This window comes from Opisthorchis viverrini (assembly GCF_000715545.1).
Source record: "Opisthorchis viverrini unplaced genomic scaffold opera_v5_60, whole genome shotgun sequence".
Lineage (NCBI taxonomy): Eukaryota > Metazoa > Platyhelminthes > Trematoda > Opisthorchiida > Opisthorchiidae > Opisthorchis > Opisthorchis viverrini.
The window spans coordinates 389,199-412,345 of record NW_008751712.1 but is presented as its reverse complement, the minus strand read 5'-3'; the positions used below and the strand labels follow the sequence as shown (position 1 = coordinate 412,345).

At 44.2% G+C, this 23,147-nt stretch overlaps 2 protein-coding genes across 2 annotated transcripts in view; one reads left to right on the top strand and one right to left on the bottom strand.

Annotated features, from left to right (window-relative positions):
• Nucleotides 1-691: 691 nt before the first annotated feature.
• On the bottom strand, nucleotides 692-22,263 carry T265_03757 (hypothetical protein; the record flags this gene model as incomplete). Its single annotated transcript, XM_009168310.1, has 2 exons — nucleotides 692-817; nucleotides 22,060-22,263. The coding sequence occupies 2 exons, from the start codon at nucleotides 22,261-22,263 to the stop codon at nucleotides 692-694; spliced, it is 330 nt and encodes a 109-aa protein (XP_009166574.1).
• Nucleotides 5,699-23,147, top strand: part of T265_03758 (hypothetical protein) — a gene marked incomplete at both ends in the record, with an annotated part of 39,621 nt that continues 22,172 nt past the window's right edge. The window contains 5 exons of the mRNA XM_009168311.1: nucleotides 5,699-5,984; nucleotides 11,387-11,481; nucleotides 18,641-18,760; nucleotides 19,664-19,756; nucleotides 19,798-19,951. Of these exons, the coding sequence (XP_009166575.1) occupies nucleotides 5,724-5,984; nucleotides 11,387-11,481; nucleotides 18,641-18,760; nucleotides 19,664-19,756; nucleotides 19,798-19,951 (723 nt within the window). The remainder of the gene's footprint in view (nucleotides 5,985-11,386; nucleotides 11,482-18,640; nucleotides 18,761-19,663; nucleotides 19,757-19,797; nucleotides 19,952-23,147) is intronic.

The following is a 23,147-nucleotide window of genomic DNA, read 5'->3' as shown; positions in this document are numbered from 1 at the left end:
AGACGGAGGTGCATATTGACGTTGTTTCGCCGTTGATGACGGTGATGGTCGGGATTTACCTGTGGCCGTCCAAGAGGGATGGCTCTCGTTTCTGAAATTTCAAGCCATGAAAACTCATAACTAGATCTATCCAAAAATGTATAGCCGCAATTTCCGTGTGGACAGGAATATTATTACTGTATGTGGCTGTTGGTGCTTACACGCTAAGAAGCGCGGCTGTCTTAGTTACCAAGTTTCAGTAGTGGTCAGAGCTTGTGCTCAAAAATGACATTCATCTTAGCGTACTATCCATAAGAATTGGGTCTTTGGTTCTCAAACACTAACTAAGAAGCTTGCGCGTTTTGCAGAAAGTAGATTCACTTACTAGTTCATTGCGGGGATGAGACGCGACTCATTAAAAGTTAGTCCATAAACATCGTCCTCCAAGGATTTCATCATGTTGATCGATCCAACAAGCAGACCGTTTTTGGTTATTTCTGGTGTGATTTGATGGGTCAAACCACAACAGGTATATTCGAAGTAACGAATTGGTGACAGAACACTAATTAGATGGAATCCCGTATGATAGAAAGAAAGTGGATCAATCTGGTTAATCAATAACTGCCTCAGCCAAAATAAGACCTATGTCACACGGATAAATCTAACTGCGATCGTGTGTGTGTGTGTTTCTGTCTGCGTGTGTTGGAATATCTTAAAATTTCCACACATGTGTTTGTAGAGATTTGCTTGAGTCCATCTTTTTCGACACAACGAGTGGATCAATCAGATTCTGTTGATAAATCTTAACCCCAGTTGTGGGACGGCCCGAATGACGTCGCTTAAATAAAAAAAAGATTAAAAATCGCTTCAGCTAAGATGGTTAGGAGAATGACTCAACCTTGATCTCGTCGGCACAGTCAGAGATCCCCAACATAAGATTCAGTTAGACCAATGTAGTTGAAAAAATTGTCGTTTTTTGCTGGAACTCTGACCATTCAGGCACCGGGAGAATGGTGAACATGTACGTGACTTGAGTTAGTCCGCGGTACTAGAAACAGTCAAGCCGTGATGGGGAACTTGACCGCCCTTGGCCAGTTTAAAATTTGTGGGTTATAAGGTTATGAATATGTCAGTCCTAGACGGTCATTGTGGTGCCGAAGCAAACAGTCAACTAGTTGTCGAAATTTTGAACGGTAGGCATTCGACTCGTGACTTTGTGCACGTGATTCTATTCAGTTCGCATTCCCCATAAAATTCTAGCGCTTTTTGAAGTCATTCTCTCTGAATTCGATGATGGTGTATTCCAAACTGTAAGAATCATATAATAGGCAATACTGCTGCAGACATGTTTTGGAACCTTTTCATCTGGTCCAAGAACATTTTCAGCAACCTTTTGGTACCGGATTTCTACGCAAATGTCTCGAAGTCACTCAGAACTTCAAAGAATTTCTAGTAGCGAAGTGAATCTGTGGACACATGGTTTGTCACGTTTATGCCCTAGAGTGGTGGAAGCAAGGTGATAAACGCAAAAGACATTCGAATTCGCTTGTTTGTATCAGGATTTCGGAAGCACTGGTCAGCTTACTGAGTAGTCTATAAATTTTGCTATTGAGATTAGATGTGGGACCATTTTTAAAACAGTTTGGTTTGTCATATTAACACTCCGCACGCACATGTACTCAGACGAAGTACGATTATCAAAATCATTGAAAATCGCAGTGTGCCACAGATGATTTCATGTTGCGTGTAAATTTCACACTTTGTAGGTCTGTTCTCAATGGACTGATGATAACTTAGCCAATAACTATCAAATGACGTAGCAATAAAGATCACCACAGACACACACCGCAAAACAAATTTACTTGTTCATGAGGAGTCGTGCGAAAGCCTATTAGGAATATACTAATCTCGAAATGACACTGTTGAATTATTCGACTGAAGTTACTTTAGTACATTTCATAGGAGGTTTGAAATTTAATTTCAATGATAAACGTGTGTGCTTTTCATATCCTCAATGTTAATGACCCAGGAAAGCCGTTTTGACAACCTGGTTCGTTTTTTTCACCTACAATTGATCGGCTCTGTCCGAAAACAGTGAAACGAGACAGAAACGAGTCGATGGCGTAATCGTACATCAAAGAAGGGTGGGGAATGTTTTCCGTTTCCATATGTGGATATCATATCCATGAGAATCAATATGAAATCGTAAATGTAAGGTTGGAGTATGGGAACGGAGGCAGGACAAATGATGAAGTTTTTATCTTCTCAAATTGTCTATCGTAACCTTTCCCATAAAACAGTGTTATGCAGTTATGACTATTTTGAGCGTTACGTTTGTAAGAACAGCAGATTCGGAGAAGCTTCGACAGAGGTTCTTTAGCGAAGGCTGTCAGGTCTCATCTCGAAAGTGTTTTGTGAATGAGCAAGGAGATATGGTTACGAGTGGGATGATTAAAACTTAGAGCAAGCACCAATTCGATACTCTCAAAACAGGACCAAAGCGCTTAATTCTGAGCCATACAGCCATAGTACACAGAAATGATGTTATATTATGGTGACGCTCTCTTACTCTTAGCTTTTGTTAGTCTGTCCACTGTGAGCAGCAGACCTTCGTATTAATGGCTGAAATTTCGATCTGACGCAAGTGGTCGTAATTTAAAGTAGTTTGAATTAGATGATGATTATATTAAGGCGTGAGATGGCTCAAGTGGTTAGAGCGCGAATCTACTGACCAGAAGATCCGTGGTTCGAACCCGACCTCTGCCTCTCGCCTTCCATTTTCTAGGTTTCGGCAACCTGGCAGTATCCCAGCCCTTGTGCTTCCTTCAGATAACATGGCAGTTAGGAACCGGAAGGGTGCTAAGCCGAACGAGTCTGAAATCGTGTAGTATGGTAGGGTAGATGGAGCATTGTGCTCTGCATAATAATGTGACGTAATATACTACGACATAATGTAGTAAAATGTAGAATAGTATAGTACACCACTTCACTGTATGCTGGTTTTCCCTTCCCAATTGTTTAGACCGTCGCCTTGTTGAGGATCAGTCTTTCCTCTCGGTACATCCGACAGATCCCACTTTCTTATTTAAAATTTGCCACGATCTATTGACCCCAGCCATGTCAAACTAAGTTTTACAGATTTTTACACCTGCTCTTTAAGCAACTGCGTTTCTAGACATTTCTCATCGATTATGTTGAGTAGATGCTTTGTGCCAGTTGTTGCTTTCGTTCTTGAGGTTTCAGTTATAATTCTAGGGCGATTATTTGAACTTTCATATGGTTACGCAACAATTGAACGGAAATCACTATGAGCTGAGGTTTTACGTGTTTTTATGCCTAATAGTGCCTGCAATCGCAGTCAGTTGATTCTTCTTCATTCCGCGCCCTTTTCGTTTTGTAGTTTCGTGCACTGCGTAGTTTGAGGCTCTCAGAATACGTTAGGTATTCCACATTGCTCGAATTTGATTATTTCTTGTACGTCCTTGAAGGCCAGTTCGCTGGAACAAAAGATTGAATTTCAGAGTCTGCGAAACATCTCCTCTAAAGAAATGTACTAGCGCCTGTTCCCTACAGTCCACATTTCAGATGATCCCGCGTTCCAATTTTTCCCTTGTATTGTTCACCAGAATCTGGTTAGACTAGTGGCGTTAGGTTAGACGTGCTTTATTCTCGATGAATGGAGGCCAAATTTATGTAAGTTATTAAGAAGTATTGGTGAAAATTTTGCAAAAGAACACGATAAAGTAAGAAAAATGGATCAAAAGCAATAGTGTGGCTAGAATACATTCAAAAACGTGCAGGGACAATCCTAGAACACACTATTTCTCAATGAAACGGAGGTGTGACGCCTGGGATCGAGGATGCGTGCAATAACTTACGCTAGCTCCGTCGGAAGTAAGCGTCACCGAATTCAACATGAAAGTTCTTAAAGGATTATCCGTGGCTTTGAAGTTCACTATGCTGACGTCGTCGATTCTGATGCATTTTATGCCTTGTTGCACTGATGAGGCCATGGAAGATGCAGGCTACCCCCTATCATCGTCAGGTGACTCTGGATTCAGAAGAATGACCTCATTTTACGGTCGGAAACTCTTTCTGATCCGAAATAACCTAGGTGTTGAGGTCTTGGGTAAGGTGGTATGGATGATGATTAGTTCTGAAACGGCCCTCTCGCAGCTCTGCCGCACTTCTGATTTAAATTATTTAGTGAACCTAAAGTGGATCGTCATATGACTGTCCAACGAGAGTGGGTTATGTTGGACGAAATATGTTGTTCTCTTATTAATTGTTTCGATTTCTGAAGCGTCTGCATACTCATCAAATGTTCTGTCACAGGACAGTGTTAGTCGGCTCAAACTCAACACTATGAAATCACGCTTTAATTACGATTTCGCTTCGGTATCAATACATTGCTAGTGAATTTTGAATGAACAACTGTTGCAGATCTCGCCCCATCAGAGCTCAACACATGTCGTTTTTGACGTTACAGGAATTTCAACTTTTTCGCTAGTATTACACTATCTCTGCAAGAACGAAAAGACTTTGGACAAGTCAACGTAGATGACTGAAATCCTCTTCAAGCGAGCTGAACATGTGGTCCGTTATCCACCCAACAAAATGACATACATGTCACTTTGGTCGTGACGCACGTCAGTTATTTTCCGCGGCGCTTATTGTATACTGTCCAAAAAGTGGTTTCTATCGCAGTAGGAACTCGCCCCATATCTGAGTCATCTCCAGCAACACGTCTTGGTGTGTGCTGGCACCCCACTTTCCTCCCTATATACCAACTGGCGCCTTGCATGGAAATTCGGATGGGAAATTGATGGAATCCTGCGAACCAAGTCTGCATTCCGACCAAACCGTGGCTGATCGTTGACATGTTCTCCGAGTCTTTCAACGTGTAACTTGCTGGGCAGAACGAAGCAGGAAAATGTTAATATCAGTATGATTATTCACGTCCACAGGTACATGAACCAGCGAACCCCGAGTCACTTGATCTTTATTGGATGGGGTCCACTCGGTATTAATGTGTTATCGCGCACGACATTCGCCTTTTTGTCAGCAATTGAAGATTCTGTATGTTAGTGTGCCTATGCCGAAGTTACTGTAGGAAAACAATTGGTGTTTAGAATACGAAACCATTAAAATCCCAAGGAACTGTTCGGAGGTCAGTCAAGATCCAGCTGCAAGTAATCAATTCCGAACGAAGTATGAATCCGAGAAGAGTCGCTCCCTCACAAATGTACCTCGTTTGTACGGTGCTGAGAGAAATAAACTGAGTGTGATCACATTGACACTGTTTATGCACTGCACTTTGCAAACTACTTTGTACAACTGCAGTTAAATAACTATGGTCAGCTCCACACTAACATTGTCGTTTGATTACAGATCACCTGCCAATCTTTGCTCAGCCAACGTAGCCGAGTAAATGTGATGTCAGTTATTCTACCCAGGAAGGTTGAAATACCTGTATGCATGCAAAACATCCTGCAGGATATTACGGCATTATTGTGATAGGCGCCGTCAGTAACTGTGCATAGCATTTTGCGTTCCGTTTTTTTTTGATACTTCTGTTAGATACATACAGACAGGTCGACCCGAGTAAATGGTTGTCCGTCCAACCACACCAATCAGCTGATTTTCACATGATATATCTATCACATTACTGACCTACAGTTGTACACGTACTTTCACTTACGTATTTTTCTTCATTACAGCCTCGACGTCCTCATTGATTGCGAATGACAGCAATTCACGCGAATGAGGTGAAACCTTGGCCACCAGTTGAAGTGAAATTACCACTCAGTTCAGTACGAATGCAGTCACACGTTGTGAGGTTTAACGAGTCATCGAAAGCTCGAGCCAGTTCGGAAGAAAATGTCACACAGATACCCGATGCACCGGTCACGCCTGATCTATCATCTCGGCGTTTGCGCTGTTCTGTCGTCGAATTGATTGAAACGGAGGACTCCTATGTTCAACACTTACGAGATCTGGAACAAGTGAGAATCTCATGACTGCTTAATTCAATACCTCTAGTGTACTATCCCAGTGTGATCAGGCTGTTTGAGATTTCATGGGAGACATTTTGAGATGTGGTTAGAAACAGAAATTACGATGTTGGCGGTTAGTACGTTGATAGCGAGTTACTTCTATGAGCCACTCTTAGACTACTCACACGCACACCACTCGCACAGGAGTTCAAGGTCACTCAGTATGCACCACCACACATAGCGTGGAGTTTTTTCTCCAAAGGCAACTAAATGCACTAAATTGGAAGGATTGGAAGTAAAGTTACTGTGTGCTCAACTGGTCGATAGCGGAATGAACGTGCCAAACGTTTCAGATGGTTGTCTACATATGAATCGGAAGGCTAAATCCATACAGGACAACCTTGTGACCCGTTGCGCACTTTCAATCCTTGAACCGAAAACTCTGCTTTAAGCCTCTTCCAATATTTGGAGTCAACAAAAGCCTAACTGGGTTTTTTTTAGGAAAGTTTGATTCGAAAGAGTATCCAACAAGCCTTCCGTGGTTTTTGATGCCCTTCATCTACATATGCTTCCCAAAAATCTCCTTAGCTTTTGTTTAAATTTTAGAATTACTCGGTGTACTACGAATTCTACGAAGGCGGTGGTAGATATGCCCCTTTGTTCAGCTAATATTGCATGGGACACGATTCATTCAGTTTCCAAGATTTTGTCTTGTAGAAACTTTTACAATACCTCAGTTTTTCCGACATAATGAGTGATTCACAAATAGATATGCCTAGAGCATTTTTTTGAAATTCCTTGATCTTACAAGCAAATTAGAGTGTTTCTCATGCTCTAAAGAGAAAACCAGTTAAGCAGAGGGAGCATTCATGAATCCCGACTGTAGAGTAAGTATCCGTCAGCCTTCCTAGGAGTTTCGATGTCAGAAAGTGGTAACAACTGTGGTAAGTATTGATGATACTGAGGTCTGCTGTGTTAGTCTCTAGCCCTTTTTGCTTTTCATTCATTCAGATATGTCAAAAATCACCCATAGTATATATACCCATGTCACCCAGTCAGTGAGAGGTCAAGTCGTTCCAAGAACCTGTCACGATAGACATCCTTTTCACCCTGAGCTGGTTAAACCCTAACGCAAGCGCGTGATGAATTCCGTAAACTAAGCTTGCAGTCCCATTTAGGGTGAAAACGGCGAGCACCGTAATCAATAATTTGAGGGAAATAACACAACTGTGAAAGGTGGAAAACACACTATCGAGAAGTCGACCGTTCCTTGGAGTGTGTGAAGCTCTTTCAATGGAAACCGTACCAGACGGATCAAACCATTTCTCCAAAGAAATAATCATACCGTTTTTGTTCCCACTCCTTTGGCAACATGGGACTGGCTTTCACGGCTTGAATTCTGTAACACATATTCATGAACGTTTATTTACTTCTATTTTCCAGTTTATAATAAACGTCATGGTGAAGTGTCTTGACAGTGGTTTACTGGCATCCGTTTCTGCAGGCTAAATATGGCAGTGAACACCCACACACACACCGGCTAATGCCAGATGTGATTCATCTTTACCGCATCTACAGCCAAATGTACCCGATGTAAACCCAGAGGAAGGGTACTGCAGAGTTGCCAGAAGGGGACACGTTTAAAGCCATCGGTAAGCCCAGAGGATAGTTCACAGGTGGTGAATCACGTAAGGACAAGTAAACAGTGGCGACGTCTCTCCTCTTACACTCTCACACATTCTCCACCATTCCACCCCAGTATGAGCATTCTGACCGCAATGTTTGTCTCGCACAGCGTTCAGCTACAACTTCTCCGCGTCCGTCTCCCTAGGGAACACTTTACGATCCTAGAAAACTGAAGCACTCGGGATAAACACTGGCTCTTGCTCGTATACTAGATTTTCTCTGCTGTTTGTCAGAAACAGGGATCCGGGACACAAGTACTGTAACTCAACCGACTGTTCTCCTGCTCGCTTCCCGGCTTCACATAAGTGGTGACGCGGAGGCCGCTGCAAAAATGTGTCCTGTGTGAGTAATACTTTGAACCACCGAACGGAGACGTGTCTTCTTGGTTATATGCTCGTTGGTAGTCTTCGTCACGTGGTTCGTTTGCTAATAAAAGTGAGATGCTTCTAAGAGGAGTCCATCGGCTTACGCCACGATAGACCCTGAATCTGCAGAATGCATTTTTCCTGAGGTGTTGGGCGCTTTTTTCTAAAGTGGGTCGTTGATGACGCGAATTTTCACGTACGTAGGCTTACAGCTGTCGAGGTTCAGTCGAATGGTCATCTCATATTGGACACGAAAATAATGAACAGCGGGAACATCTTGCTACTTACTACTCCAGTGTAGTACTAGTTTTCCAAAGAGCGGGAATCGTTTGACGGCTTAGTGCCGACTAACAAAACAGCCGTGAATCCAACTACACCACGATACCATTAGTTACTGGAGCTCCTTCTGGGATAAATGCGAGAACTCCAACCGTGCAGTTGTTTGCTGCCGCTTCTCATTGCTATTTTCTGGCCCACGCAAAATAATGCGCATACAGCTTGGCCGTTGAAAAGCTCGTGAACCTACTCCTCTAATGCCTGTTTGCTGATCCGATCCATCACTCTAGCGAGACACCCAAAGCTGTACGTGACATCGTAACCCTCCCCTCACTACAACCCAGTCGGTCTCTCCGTTGAAACCGTAGGTTTTCCGGACTCCAGGCGATAGACCTCATCGGCCGCAACCCAAAACAGGGTGGGCTTGATGACAGGTAAAACTAAGAAAGAAAAGAAAGCGTTCAGCTGGAGGCACGAGGGCTGGGATACTGCCAGGTTGCCCAAGCCTAGACAGGGGAAGTCGAGTGGCGGAGGTCGGATTCGAACCACGGACCTTCCGGTCAGTAAATTCGGGCTCTAACCACTTGGGCCGTCTCGCCCCCGGTAAAACTAAGCATACCAACACAGCGAGAAACTCGGTGGGTCCAAAAGGTCGAAGGAGAGGAAGAGGCGAGAAATGCTACAAAAGCGCGCACGTTCCACTTGCTTTCTTTGGAAATTTTTCGGAAGCCACTTGTAAGTGAGACAATCAGGAACAAAAACCGATCTCAATATCCCGCGGAAAAGCACGCTTGCACCATTGGACCGAAGTTTTCGAAGCCAAATGCTACTTCCAACCCGGACTGTTGGCCTTTGATAAGAAGGCGCACTGTAAATGTGGAGACCCTGTCGGCTTCAGAAGTGGCCGTACTCAAGATTTGTCGGGCTCCCGGTTCCGACAACTTTCCACCTGCCCTGTACAAGAACGTAGATGAATGCATCAATTAGTGCCTATCTAGCCCACCAATGTCTTCTGAGAGAAACACGTCATCCTAGACAGTTTGAGCAGTCCTAACTAGTGCCCATCTTCATCACTTTATCTGAATGTAGTAAACACAGAGGTGTCAGTTTGACCCCATATTAGCACATCATCGAATAGATAATGAGACGGCCGCTGGAGCGTCTTCAAGAACCCTGTGCTCAAATCGTTGTTAGCAAGAACCTTGTGGGTCTGGAATACACCGCTGACGGAGACGAAGCTGAAGACGAAGATAAGGCGTGGTCAGGTGTACTAATTAACATCAAACCTTCTCTCGGCATGTTCCTCGAACCTGCAAAGCTATGCTCCAGACTGTGCAGTCTCTGCACGTTTCCTGTAATTCACGGAGGGGCAATGGAGGTTACGTAGACTTTTACATACCTCGATAGTCGAATTATCTCTGACTGAAGTGTGTCTGATGGAGTCGATTTACGTTTTCCAAGTTGCTTCATTTGTGGCGCCAAAAAGATGTATCACTGGATTTCAGAGGCCACAGCGACGGTTGCGCTGTTGTATGATTGCCAGACACTTGATAGATACTTCAGTCGCGGATCCATTATCTACGGTGGTTCAACCACAGGCCCCGCATGCCAAAAAGTCACCTACCGAAGAAATCTCCGTGCTCCTTTCATAATTGCGCAAGCCACTTGATGGTTTTGTCGAAGTGTGCGAAAGCGATTACGAAAAGTTTGGGTGTTGGTGGTGTACTTGAACTTCGAAAATGCGGTACGTGCAATGCTCCGTGGGCTTCGCTGGACACATTGAAAAAAATAGTGGTGAACCAATGTCAGCTCCTTTCCAGACCATCTGCTTGAGCGCTCGGGGGAGTAGACACTTCAGAATACCCGCGGTAGAGTGGCATCACGTCCCGCCCTCGTTCACTCTTCTCTGGTTCTTTGCTTTAAGTCGTAAAACATAACTAAGTAGATTTTGTGGCTGTACGGCAGTGAAATGTCAATGTAGACTTGTGTTGCTGATGTTGATTACCCTTTGGCCTGGTGACGCCTACCGGTCATTGCGCAGCCTTCGTTAGACGGATGGCAAGTTAGTGCGAGCCATCATTCGCTTTGCCTGCGTAACAATGGTCACCGGAAGTCAGCTTTAACACCGCGTCAAGACGGATAGTTTACAGTTAAGTACGCGAAATCCGCAAAAATGGCAAATTATTGTAACATAACAAAATAAAATTCAACTCAACACACGATAGTACGGTATGCATAAAGCAGCGAGGTAAGCGAACGACCCGAATCAACGAACTGAAGTGACTTACCACTCCAGGACGTCTTAAATTTTGATCGAATTACTTTGCCCGAAACTGGCGAAAGCTGTCTACCACCTACGCTCTGACTACACTTTTATCCGTACTTAAAAACAGTGAGTCGTGTTTTCATGAAGGAAACTACTCACAAGGTTGCTGAAAATTCTTGGACAGCCCACGACCGGTTTCGCCCTTCTTGGGGCTCATCAGATAGATGCAGTCCCCGAGTTTCCGTCAACCCTATGTTCTATTTGAACCCATTCAGTTGTAGAATGTCATAAACGGGAGATTCAGTTGAGTCTCTCGTGAAAGCCAAATTGATTTGCAGATGAGTGTTTTTCTCGAAATAAGTAGTGTTATTCTGGCCTTCTAAAAGACACCCTAAATTTCACGCTTCGATTATGTCAAGCACCTATAATCCTCTGTTTAAAGAACCTTTAACCTTGGATATATTCGGCACTTTCTTCCAAAATTTTGACGTCGGACTAATTACGACCCCCCAAAGCTGCCACCAAAACCCGAATTCCACAGCTCATTGTTTGTGATGGATCATTTGTCCAAAATTTAGCAACTTAAAATGTAGAAATACGAACTGACCACTTTTGTATAGTTAGGCAGGTAGGATGGGATTAATTGTGAGTGCTTTTTTTAAACCCAAGAGAAGTCTGAAAATCCTCTGAGCAATGTGTGCCCGCGATTTATTGGCTGGTGCGTAATGGCTGATGAAATAAATTTTTGAACCGCCTGCTACCAAAACCTCGAATACACGTAAACCAATCCATTGATTTTCCCTCTTCATCTCCGACAGGGCTATCTGAATAATCTGCGGAAAATACCGGAATTGGATGCAGATCAAGTGGAAACGATTTTTGGTCGAATTCCTGGATTACGGCAATTTCACCAGTGAGCTGCTGTTTGTTTTTTTAAGTAGTTTTACTAGGTCATTTCCGTGTACCTGCACTTTATATATGTATATGTATTCCCCGACGAATTGCATCTCTTAACAAAAGAATACCTATCAGTGAAAGGAAGAAGACCGTCTCCGTGGAGCTGTCTATTAGAAAACACCAAATGAACACTTATAGACTATTGGACAGGGAAGCAAAACTCTCATATGCATCTTGTTTACAAAAACTGAGTATCCACCTTCTCTTTGAACGCGTCTTCCTGAACTTTCCTGGATATTCATTGACTGTCACTCACTTGTGAGGACATGCTGCAGAGCGACTCCACACATTCCGCACTAGATCTCACTTTTCAAGAGACGCAAAGCAGAGTTACGAGGAAACATACTACTCGCATGCCCCACTTCAGTAGCATCACGGTTACACCAGTATGCAGCCACATCTGTGTCATGGCACATATTTTTAGCCCCCATGTGTCCTAAACGCCCTACACTGTAGCACGTAGATGGCCAACCCATCTACCCCATTCGGTTCACTAAGACCTTATCCACCATATAAAACGCTGCACTTCTTGACTATAAGTTTCATGTTCTTAGATCGGACTCTGCGCCCCCCGTTACTGTCTGTCAGGTAGAGTTGTTGGTTTTGAACGATACCATAAAAATCTTCACTTACATCGACCCGATCTACCCGGTAAATCTGTATATTATGTGACTTGAAAAAAAAACATTCAAAAGTGCATTCGAACAGCTTCCCAGATTCCTGCGGTACAGCTTAGTTGGTGTCACCGATCTAATGAATATAATAATTAAGCATGAAACGCGTTTATTTTAACGAGAAACTACTCCCAAGGTTGCTGAAAGCGCTTCGATAGCCTACAACCGGTTCCGTCATTCCTGGAGCTCCTCAGATAGGCGTAGTATCCTAGTTTCCGTTCTACTTGAGCCCAAATTGCACGAAATCCACATGCCAACGCGTCCCTTACAGGTAAGTCGCCTGCATCTCAGCTGGATCTCTCGTTTATGAAATTCTGAAGCATAAAATTATCTTTGTGCGGCTTATTCAGTTGAAGAATATCGTATACGAGTGATTTAGCTGGGATTTAGGTGAGCCTCTGGTGAGAATCAAACCGAGTATATTTGGTGAGGTGTTCTCTACTTTCATGAGTAGAACTGTGACATCAGATTACCAGAACCGTTCAAATATGGTTCAGAGAAACAAGTAATTCAGGTTGTGTGGGCTTTTCTTTTCTTAAAGTTAAGGACATATCCAAGGATTTTCCGCTTTATATCCGAGGTAGGTTACACCAGTTGAACTTAAGTACGTTGGGTTTGTGAGAAAAAAATTATTCTGCCTAGATTTTTCGACTGATGTGATTATTTAAGCAGTCCGTTCGGTGTATAGCATGCGTGTAGACATAATAATCTTTCAGCTGTGTTGTCCTCTCGTTGCAGAATTGTCGTCTAACTCGGAAGAAACACAAGGGCTGTTCGGTTGCCGAAGCCTAGACAGGACCAGTCGAGGAACCAGAATTTGGACCGGTTTCGTGGGTTAACTCAGGGGGACTAGAGCGTCTTTCTGCTCTGTCACAGGTTTTTTTAAACCGACCAAATCGATCGAACAATGTCACTGGTTTAGTTCAGAATGTTGATGGTTCCAGTGTCTGCACAGGTCCATCGGGAACCTAGCATTCCCAACAGTATCAGCAATGTAAAAGTACCTACCGTGGAGGTTGTGACGAGTGACATCCCCCGTCTCCGAAAATTCTGTCCACTCTTAAGTTTTCTGATGAGCGTTTTTCACCAATCTGGGCTCAAGTAGAGCATAAGGTTGACGGGAACTTGGGGATTGCGTCTATCTGACGAGCCTAATAGAAGGGTTGTCAGCAACCTTATGAGTAGTGTATTACTCTAAAGCTCATTTGACCCTGATTGCCACCGTGTGAGTCACTGGCCTGGTAAACAAGCACTCATGTTAAAGTAGCAGAGTCCACTCGATTCACTTCTGGTCACGTTTCACTTGTGAGCAAAGATCTTTTGTCTAGTTTTAAAACCGGTCCCTAGGCACAAATGAATAGTGACCTTGGTACGGTTAAGAGGTCACCAGGTGGCAACTATACAGGCTGGAGCACGCTGAGTTGTTGAATTCAATAAGCGGTTACCACTGAAGCTCCCATTCGTCTTAGGGGTATCTCGTTTAACTCCACTGAAGGGCCACCACATCTGTAAATAGCTTATTTTTCTCCTGAGGCCACCCTTCGTTCAGAAAGCGCATGTGTTGCAGACTTAGTGGCGCACCTTTGTTTCCCGATCACGGTGCGAAACAAGTTACCCCAACCGATTCGTTCAATCGCGGACCGTCCCTGACACACCAGACCCTTAACAGCCGAAAATTGTGGACAATTGTTTCATCAGCGCCATTGCACCGGCAGTTCTTGAAATGGCAGACACCGGACAAATTCCAATGAGAAGTCGTCTCAGGTCCAAACGAAATCAGTCACCACGTGCACTAATAAATGTGAGACCTTCAATCGGTACCGCATTCTGTCCTCTATGTGAATGGCAAAGTCGAGACTGTTCAAATGAAGGCATAAGATGCTGCAAGGCAGGCAAGAGTACGTAGATTCTGGCTTAGAACTGCGTCAGCAGAAAAACGAATCGTTAAACTGAAAAATGAAAACCGGAAGTTCAAATCCCCATACAACCCCCACTATCATATGCTATGCGGGGAAGTAAGTTCAATATCCACTGCTGGAAAAAGCAACTGTAATCGATTGTTCACCACGTTCTACTTCGTGACGTCTACAGTATGGACGAAGAAATCTTCTTTTTTGAGCGATATCACGGAGAAGCTCTGTGTTGGGTGTATTTGTGTAATTTTTCCTAGATAATTTCACATTATGTCACTGGCAGCAAACTTCTATCATCACTCATCGGAATTTCAAGTTGGGCATTACTTCTGTGCGGTCGAAATAGCTTCTGTCAGAACAACGATAGTCAGAGCTTAACTTCAAAAGATGAGGGCATCTCAATACCTCTTGACAACCACAGTGGTCGTACGGATAACAGCCCTGATAATATCAAGTCCATACCTGTTCCTGGAAAGCGAAGCGGCGAAATTCAGCCAAATAATAATGGGATTCAGATACTGTGAAACGGCATCATCTGTTGTCGATGATACATTGACTCAAGTGGACGACTGAGTAATGACTGTCCTTCCTTTTGCTGTTATTGCTTGGTTCCAATCATTTGAGTTTGGCCCTAGCTACTATGAGGCTTTTGGCGTAGAGCACTTCGCAGGGGTGGATTACCTCACAAACACACTGGGCCTGAAAAAATGGTTGATGAGTCTGTTACTATAGCAGCCATACCACCCGTAGGAAGCACGAGGAGTGAAATCCAGGTTCCCCATCTGTTGTCGATGATACATTGACTCAAGTGGACGACTGAGTAATGACTGTCCTTCCTTTTGCTGTTATTGCTTGGTTCCAATCATTTGAGTTTGGCCCTAGCTACTATGAGGCTTTTGGCGTAGAGCACTTCGCAGGGGTGGATTACCTCACAAACACACTGGGCCTGAAAAAATGGTTGATGAGTCTGTTACTATAGCAGCCATACCACCCGTAGGAAGCACGAGGAGTGAAATACTGCCAGGTTCCCCAAGCCTAGACAAGAGGAGTCGAGATAACGAGGTCGGATTCGAACCACGGACATTCCGGTCAATATATCCGCGCTCCAACCACTGAGTAATCGCGCTTCTGGCTGAGATAGAACTACTCGGTTCAACTTTATACATTCATAAAAGGATATAGTAACAACCTAGAATGGAGGAAGACATTAAGACCGATGCGAATGACTCTTGTGTCACGTCGAATAAGACAAACTGTCACCCCCGGCTATGAGTCAACAAAACTTGCGACAGAAATATGGCACTTTGCACTGCACAACGATACGGACCTGAAGGAAAATGCAGTCTGCATATTTACCACATGCGGAGTAAACTTCTCCACTTGGCAATGCGAAGCACCATTTGGGTCATTCCTTGTAAATTCAGTCGCCGGCGTGTCAAACGGACGTGTGACTAACCTCTGGTGTTTGGAAAGATACTCAAAAGGTCCCTAATCAAAGAGCACCCTGGACGGTGGTCGTTGGCTTGTTCGCTGAGCTGGGCAATTTGATTGCAAACGTTCCATCACCAATCGAGGTGACATCATCAGTGCGTTATTGTGGAGCACCCTGGACATAAACTCATTCTGACCCTTTCCAGAAGAGCCTGGTAAACAATCGGTAGTTTTTATTTGGGCAGCGTTCCACTTTTGACACAAAAGCTTCATCAGGCCAAGTGAACAGGTCACCAAATTGGCCAGGTTATAAGACAGACGGGGAACCAATCAGTAAGTCCTCTTCACACTAGATCAGTGTTGAGTGTCAATTAACAGCTCTTGTCGGCTAGCGTGGGTGTCAAATTCTTGAATTGCTGGGTTGGAGGAGTTTCAAATTACTTCCGATCGCTTTTCGTTCCTTAATCTTCCACTTCAGGGTGTTTCACTTGATGATTCACCCCGGGTGCCACTGGTAGATCCTTGATCATCGGGGGACGTGGATGTTAGGACAATTTAGTTGGGGGGAAGGGAGGTGCGTAAGGTCAAGTGGAGTTCAGCTGATGACCACTCTTCCCTCTGCTGATCGCACACCAACACGTGTTAGCTCGAGTGACCCAAGACCGTTCTCCACACGCTTGCCAGTTCCACGCCTTCCATTCTGTTAATGCTGGGATGCTTGGCGATTTCTACCGCCTCTGCTATTAGTCTCTGTGAGGTGAACCGTAGTCCTCGCCTCAAAACCTCAACATTTTCTAAGTCTATTTTGTGCCCCGTGTCCAGTGCGTGTTCCGATTCTTATTTTTAGTACCTCTGAATGACAAGGTTTGCTCCACTATCTTCTAGGGTCAAGCATTAGTCATACTACTCTGCGCCTCACTGAAAGATTGACTTGTTCAGTAGTTGGGACAGATATCCTGATGAAAGATGCGCAATGTGCAGAGGACATAGCCCTGATATTGCAAGGCCAGTATTGCTTGAACGCATTGTGACAAGGTAGTCCCGTCATCCAGATGATACCAACATCTGTTATCAGATAACAACAATACCCGTAGGGAACCGAGCCGCAATACCAGCTGAATGTCATTTCAAGCATAGATCGGCATCACGACAGGAGCTTCCTCAGTGGTGATATTCGAAGTAGCAACGGACAACCAAGTGCGGTCTTCCGATGACCAACAGGTTTGTATCCTGCCAGCTTACTAAAACAAGGCTAAGAGATCCCCCGTTCGACCAGGCTGATGGCTACGTTAATCTTGTTGTAAGTTGCATAAAAACACAACATTTATACCTGATATACAAACTTTTGCAAACCATTGTGGTTTTCTGTCTAACGCGCTCCTTGAGTCAACAGCCCCGAGAGGATTTTACCACAAAAAATAACAGATTCCGAAGGTGCCATTCAAGTACTACGTTTAGGTTTGTTATGTAATCTAACTAGGACTATTGGTAAATCACTACGCACTTGTGTGAAAATTGCTGCGCAAATCCTACACCGTCCGCCGATCATAACCCGGTTGAACCATTCTGGAGATCAGGCCTTTGTTTTCTGTCCGAGGTTGGTAGTCCGTCACTTGAAATGCCATTTGTTGGGCTGTTTTTTTCTTGCGTTCTAACAAATGTCCCTCCCCCGATTATATCTCTTATCCCTGAGTTTCTGTATGATCGAGCCAAACTAAAGTCACTTGCGCATCGTATACGGAAAAAAATTGATCGTGAATTCACCGTTCAAATCTATATGGAATGCGAAATTGTATTTACCTCAATGACATCTGAACAGTTGTTTTACCGCGCTTCAACGTTGTTTGTGCTTAGTCCGATGTTCTGGTAACTAAGACTCGAAGGTCTTGGCTGCGTTTGTCGGTCGGTCGCTTATTGGTAGTCGTTCAATTAGGATGCATGCAATTCTCGCTAAAATATACAACCCTGTTGTCCTGACGCACCGACTGTAGATAGCGGGTCTGACTTTCAGTCAACTAGTTCCATAGCAGCTATTTCTGTTCACCTAACCCTAGTTTAGACAGTCTCATGCTACAGTTGTTCTGGTAAGTCCACACCAAAGAGAGACATTTACTGGACCTGAGTTCCGATTTGATCAGAGCTCATCACTGGTGCGTACCCATAGCCGTTCTGGATTTCGAACTACCGACATGGGACAGACTGACAACCATCCCGAACTTCCGACTAGCGAATTTCCTCTCATACGTGGAATCCCCCGTGGAACCCACCGCTACGAACCAGTATGCTCCCCACTAATGCACTGATGATGTCACCTCGACTGGTGATGAAACGTTTGCAATCAAATTGCCCAGCTCAGCGAACAAGTCAGCGACCACCAATCCCCGTAGGACTTTAGGCAAGCCAAATACTCTGTTCACGGATTTGAATCGAGGAAAAGTTTTTTAAAGGTAGTAAAGTATATTTATCTGCTTGCCCTGTCGAAGCCGCGTGGTAAAGTTTTAAAAGATATCTCTTCTCCAAGGAACCAGCCGCTACAATAGTTAGATAATCTAGGGGGAGTAGTGTGTCGGCGGTTATTGATACTGCCCTACGGGAGTATATCTGATTAAAAGCCATCGCAGTTTGGCGGCGAGAAGACTAAGCACCGAGGATCGACACCCAGAAGTTGATTGTTTAGACAGTCGGCATGTTGGTGGATGCGATGTTATGGACATTCGAGGTTAGTTGAATACGAATCGCGTCCAAGTGAGGACAACACTTTGCCAACTACATCCACCTAGGCTAACAGATGCCAGATGTTTCACATACATTTCCGAGACCAATCTGAGAAAGCAGTAGCTTGATAAAAATGCGCATCTTCCATTTTGTCTTTAATCAATAAGATTTGCGCACACGAATTATCAGAAGACAGGTAGATGAAAACACATTCCAGCGCGACAGGGTGTTAAATAGGTCACGTTGCTCACCTTGGACGCAACAGATTCTCATGAATTTGCGCACGCCTCATCTAAAAACTGTGTTATTCTGTGAACATATCGGAACTGCATATCTGACCTATTGTCTTCATCGTTTCTCGCTCCCATGAATCGCGTCACAGAATGCTAGCAGCCAACCTACACAAGCACGCTACAAACATGGTGGAATTGGCTCGCACATTCATCAATCTGGAAAATCAGTTTTCTGCACTTTACGTTAGTTTTTGTACAAGCTATTCCAGGTAAGTCACATTCCTCTGCAGTGGAAGTATCCGATTGATTCCAGCTCATTTTTCGTATACGAAGATTGCGTACTCAGTAAAGTTCAAGTAACAATAGCCGGTATTCTCTTTATCGGGCAAAGAAGGAAGCGGAATAGGAGTTTACTTTTCACTAATGGGCCATATCAGTCATTCTGTTCAGATGAATAAATTTTTGATCCACTGCGATACATAGTACTCATGATCTCCTCGTAGAAGTCTAAATAGAAGTGCTTATCTTGGCCGCAGTTCGAGCTATAGGTCCCGACTTCGGGACTAGCAATTCAATGACCTCTTTTTCGGCGGATAAAATTGGTCTTCTCTAATTGTATGTTCCTCCTAAAGTGGGTGCAACAAAAAGCAAATTTCAGAGTCCCAAGGTGGAGCGCAACCTTTTCCAATAAGTGCAGTACTTGTGGCGAATTTTTAAACAGTCGATACGCCTTTTCAGCTCAAACGCTCTTGTTGTTCACTCCACGTAATGTGAAATCAGTAATTGGGCGGTGTTGTGTTTAACAGTGAGCTAATCACATTGCACTCCAGCCATTTGTGACTGGACATTAGCTGCACGACTGTGGGTTCGAATATCCACAGGGGGCCGTGAGATACACACTGGTGGCGATCTCCAGCAAGGATAAAATAGCTTTACAGGTTCTATCGCCTTTCTGGTATAGAATGACATTACCTACAAGACAAATCTTGATTGATTATCTCAGACTCTCGTTTACCTTTGTTTCGTCACCTGTACATCTGCTTCATCCTTACAGGGATTCATAAGCCAATGGTTGGGCATACTTATAGGTAAATGTAGATATACACTGCCGTTTAGAAGAGAAATTTCACGAAATGAATGAAAATTCGTCGCTCGAGGAGCTAATTAGGCAGGTTCGTGCAACTTATTCAGGGACACTCTGTGAACACTAACCGATTTCATCAGATTGCTCCGAGTTCCTGTGGATTTTCCCTAACCAAATCATGGTTTGCCTGGTCTATCATTTAAACGCAACATTGTTTTTCAGGGCATTGCAAATTCTGCACCACGCGGAAAGAAATCAAACTGTTCTATGGAACCACCTGACGCAATGTCAGCAGTCCCTAGGACACAAGCTCCCGGTGAGCACTTACTTACTCAAACCAGTGCAGAGGATTCTTCAGTATCGAATGATTTTACAAGTGAGTGTTCGTTCAACAGTAGCATATGAATTACGAGCAGAAACCGTCAGTACGAATGCCACAATCGAAAGAAGGAATGGCAGTGCTTTTTACGCCTTGTCTTGCATGCCCGATATCTGGAGTTGAACTATCTTCGAGGTCAATGATACTCACCACTTTTTAGCCGTAGTAGGAGTGAAAACCGAGTCCAGTACTTCCGCAGTTTTTTTTTGTAAACTAAACAGCTTGTATGCCCCAAGACACAAGTGGATACACCTACTCACCAAATCAACATGGCATGATATCCGCCTAACTTCACTGAGATTCACTGAGATCGTGTGGTGACTTTGTTCGAAAAAATTGGATACTCTAATCAATCTGACTTTAAATTGCTTCGCGTCTCCTGCTTAAACAAGCTCGTATTTTGAGTTGTATAAGTGGCTGTGGGGACATGGGAATAAAAGTCGACCCCAGCAGAGCCTGTGTCTTGGATTCAAACATTCTTTCTAAGTGGGGATTTCGTCCTGTAAGTGGAGCCAATCTATGCTGAAAAACTGAGAAGCACTGTACAGCTGTTTCATCCTTATCGGGAATCATCAGCAGTGCGCTTCTCACGAAACTCCGGAAAGTCTCGAACCCCTGGTTGGTAGTTTGAACACCTAACCGGTTGGCCACGAGCGGCTGATCAGAAGTGTGATTAACTCGCACTCAGACGGGATATAGCACCGCGCATCCTTCAATCACGGGATCCACGTCACGCGGTCACACGTGTTGACTGGCTCCTCGAGCAACGACTTCTCGGATAGAAGTTTCCCTCATCGGGTGAAGTTTATTCTTCCACTGAACTCCTTATATATTGTTGGTAGTGTGAGGAGATTTGGGATCAGTCGCTCGTGGCCGAACGGTTAAGTGTTCAAACTACTAGCCGGGAGGTCGCGGGTTCGAGACTCTTCGGAATTTCGTGAGATGCGCAATGCTGATGATTCCCAATAAGGATGAAACAGCTGTACAGTGCTTCTCGGCTTTTCAGCATAGATTGGCTTCACTTACAGGACGAGACGAAATCTCCACAAAAATCCCAAATCTCCTCACACTACCAACATTATTTCTAAGTGCTGCGACCGAATCAGTCTCTGCTTGGTCCTTTTCACCACAGGCGGAGCATTTCGGAGACTGATCGTACCATGTTCCGCCTTCATTATTGAGAATAGCCCTGGCGTTTATTTCATAGGGAAACCTCTTTGGATATTTCCCCCAAAATTATATAGGTAGTAAAACACCACAAGAGGGTTCTTGCTACGTAGCAGATCGGCAGACCTGGTGCCTCTGCATTAGATTGTGAATCAGAGGCATGCTTCATTGCCTACGGTAGTCTGCTCTGCTTAATTCTAGCCATCCTTCTTCGGAGGCTGTATGAGCTGTGAGAATCAACTGAACTGGACAGTTTGTGATTGCTCAGTTTGTGATTATTCGAATCATACGACACATGTATTTCCTTCGGATAACAGTGAGGACACAAACAGGCTTGCATTATATTCACAAACCTAAATTCCAGACCTCTCAGTGATTCCAGGAAAAAACGTCTCAGGGTATGCGTTCGTCAAATGAGTAAACAGAGAATCGGTCACTTTACTTTTTGGAGAATTGACATCGTCGACAGGCCTGCACAGCTGATGAATTGGACGTAGGTTGTTTTCGAAAAAGTTTGGTAACAATCGGTAGATTTTTTGCTGGGCAACGTTTCGCTTTTGACACAAAAGGTTCGTCAGGTCAAGTGACTAGGTTCCGAGGCTGGTCGAGATTTAAGGCGGAAGGAGAACCAATCAGCTAAGTCAAGCTAAATCTCTGTTGGGTGTCGGCCGAGGGATATTAGTGTGTTAGAGTGGTTGAAAAAGTGTTGGGTCGGTGGGGAAACCTACATGTGTTTGGGTCCAGCCTAGGGTCTAGTTCTTCTGGTTTGGTTCATTTGATGGTCCCTCTTGAACGTCGTTTGAACTTTCTGTCCGTCTGTGTGGATGAGCTAGTGCGAAGATAGTTGTGTAAGTGAGATGCTGTGACCTTTGGTCGGGTTGTGATTTCCACACCCACTCCCTTTTTTCTAATGATTCTACGTGGATTGACAACCACACCGTCACGTGCCGACTCGGCTTATCTAAGACCGCTTTCCATACGCTCGCCAGTTCCACACCCTCAATTCTATTCACGTTGTGAAGCGTGGTAATTTCCACCGCCTCGGTTACCAGCCGCTGTGGTGTGAATCGCAGTCCCCGTCTCAGAACTTCCACATTCTCCAGATCTATTCTATGTCCCGTGTCTGAGGCATGTACCGCCATCGCTGAGTCTTTGACCAGTGTTTGGTATTCTTCTGTATTCCTTGGTGGTTTGTTTATCCTTCTTTTATGCTCACCAATTGTGGTGTGCTATTCCCTGGACGTTTGTCCGATGTAAACCTTAGCGTAATCTTTGCAGTTAATTTTGTACACACAGTCCCTAGTCCTTTCAACCGGCAAGGGATCTTTCAGTTGTCGGAAAACCTAAAACAATCTACCTTAAACTAATCGGTAAAATTCATATAAGCCACTCGACGCTGATATGTAGTTGATGGTTAATGGCACTGTAGCACTACTCAGTAATCACCCATTCGAATAGACGCTAATTCTACCTTGTTTCAGTCGGGGCTCACTATGGCATCCGACTAAGCGAAGTCGCAGGCCCTAGGATAGACCCAACTGGTTTTCCTCCCCAATGGCCCCGCCCCAGAAGTGCTCGCAATTGCATCCACGCTGGGGGTTCTTGATGTTATTGTACTCCTGTCGGCCAAAAAATGTGGTGTCGGCAGGAAAATTACTTTTCTTTAGACGGAACAGTGTCTTACCTGTTTACATCCGAATTGTCTAATGATCTGTCTAACATTTTCCATACAATTTGTGATTATTGGGTTCTGACACAACTTTAATATAGCCATTCTGTCCTTATATGTCAAATGAAGCCAACAAGGAAGCCAGCGAATTCGAGGACCAAGTTGTCCTCGAACAAGCTGCAAGACTTCTGGACTCAAAGGGGAAGTGCGGAACATGAGAACTTCATGTTACGCCTTACTCCTGAATTACATTCAGATGGTAATGCAACAGGATTTGGACCGATCTCAAGCCACCTCTCAATGATGCATTGGATCACTCCATCATGTTCGACTTTAGTTCGTTCTCGTCAGGGTAGT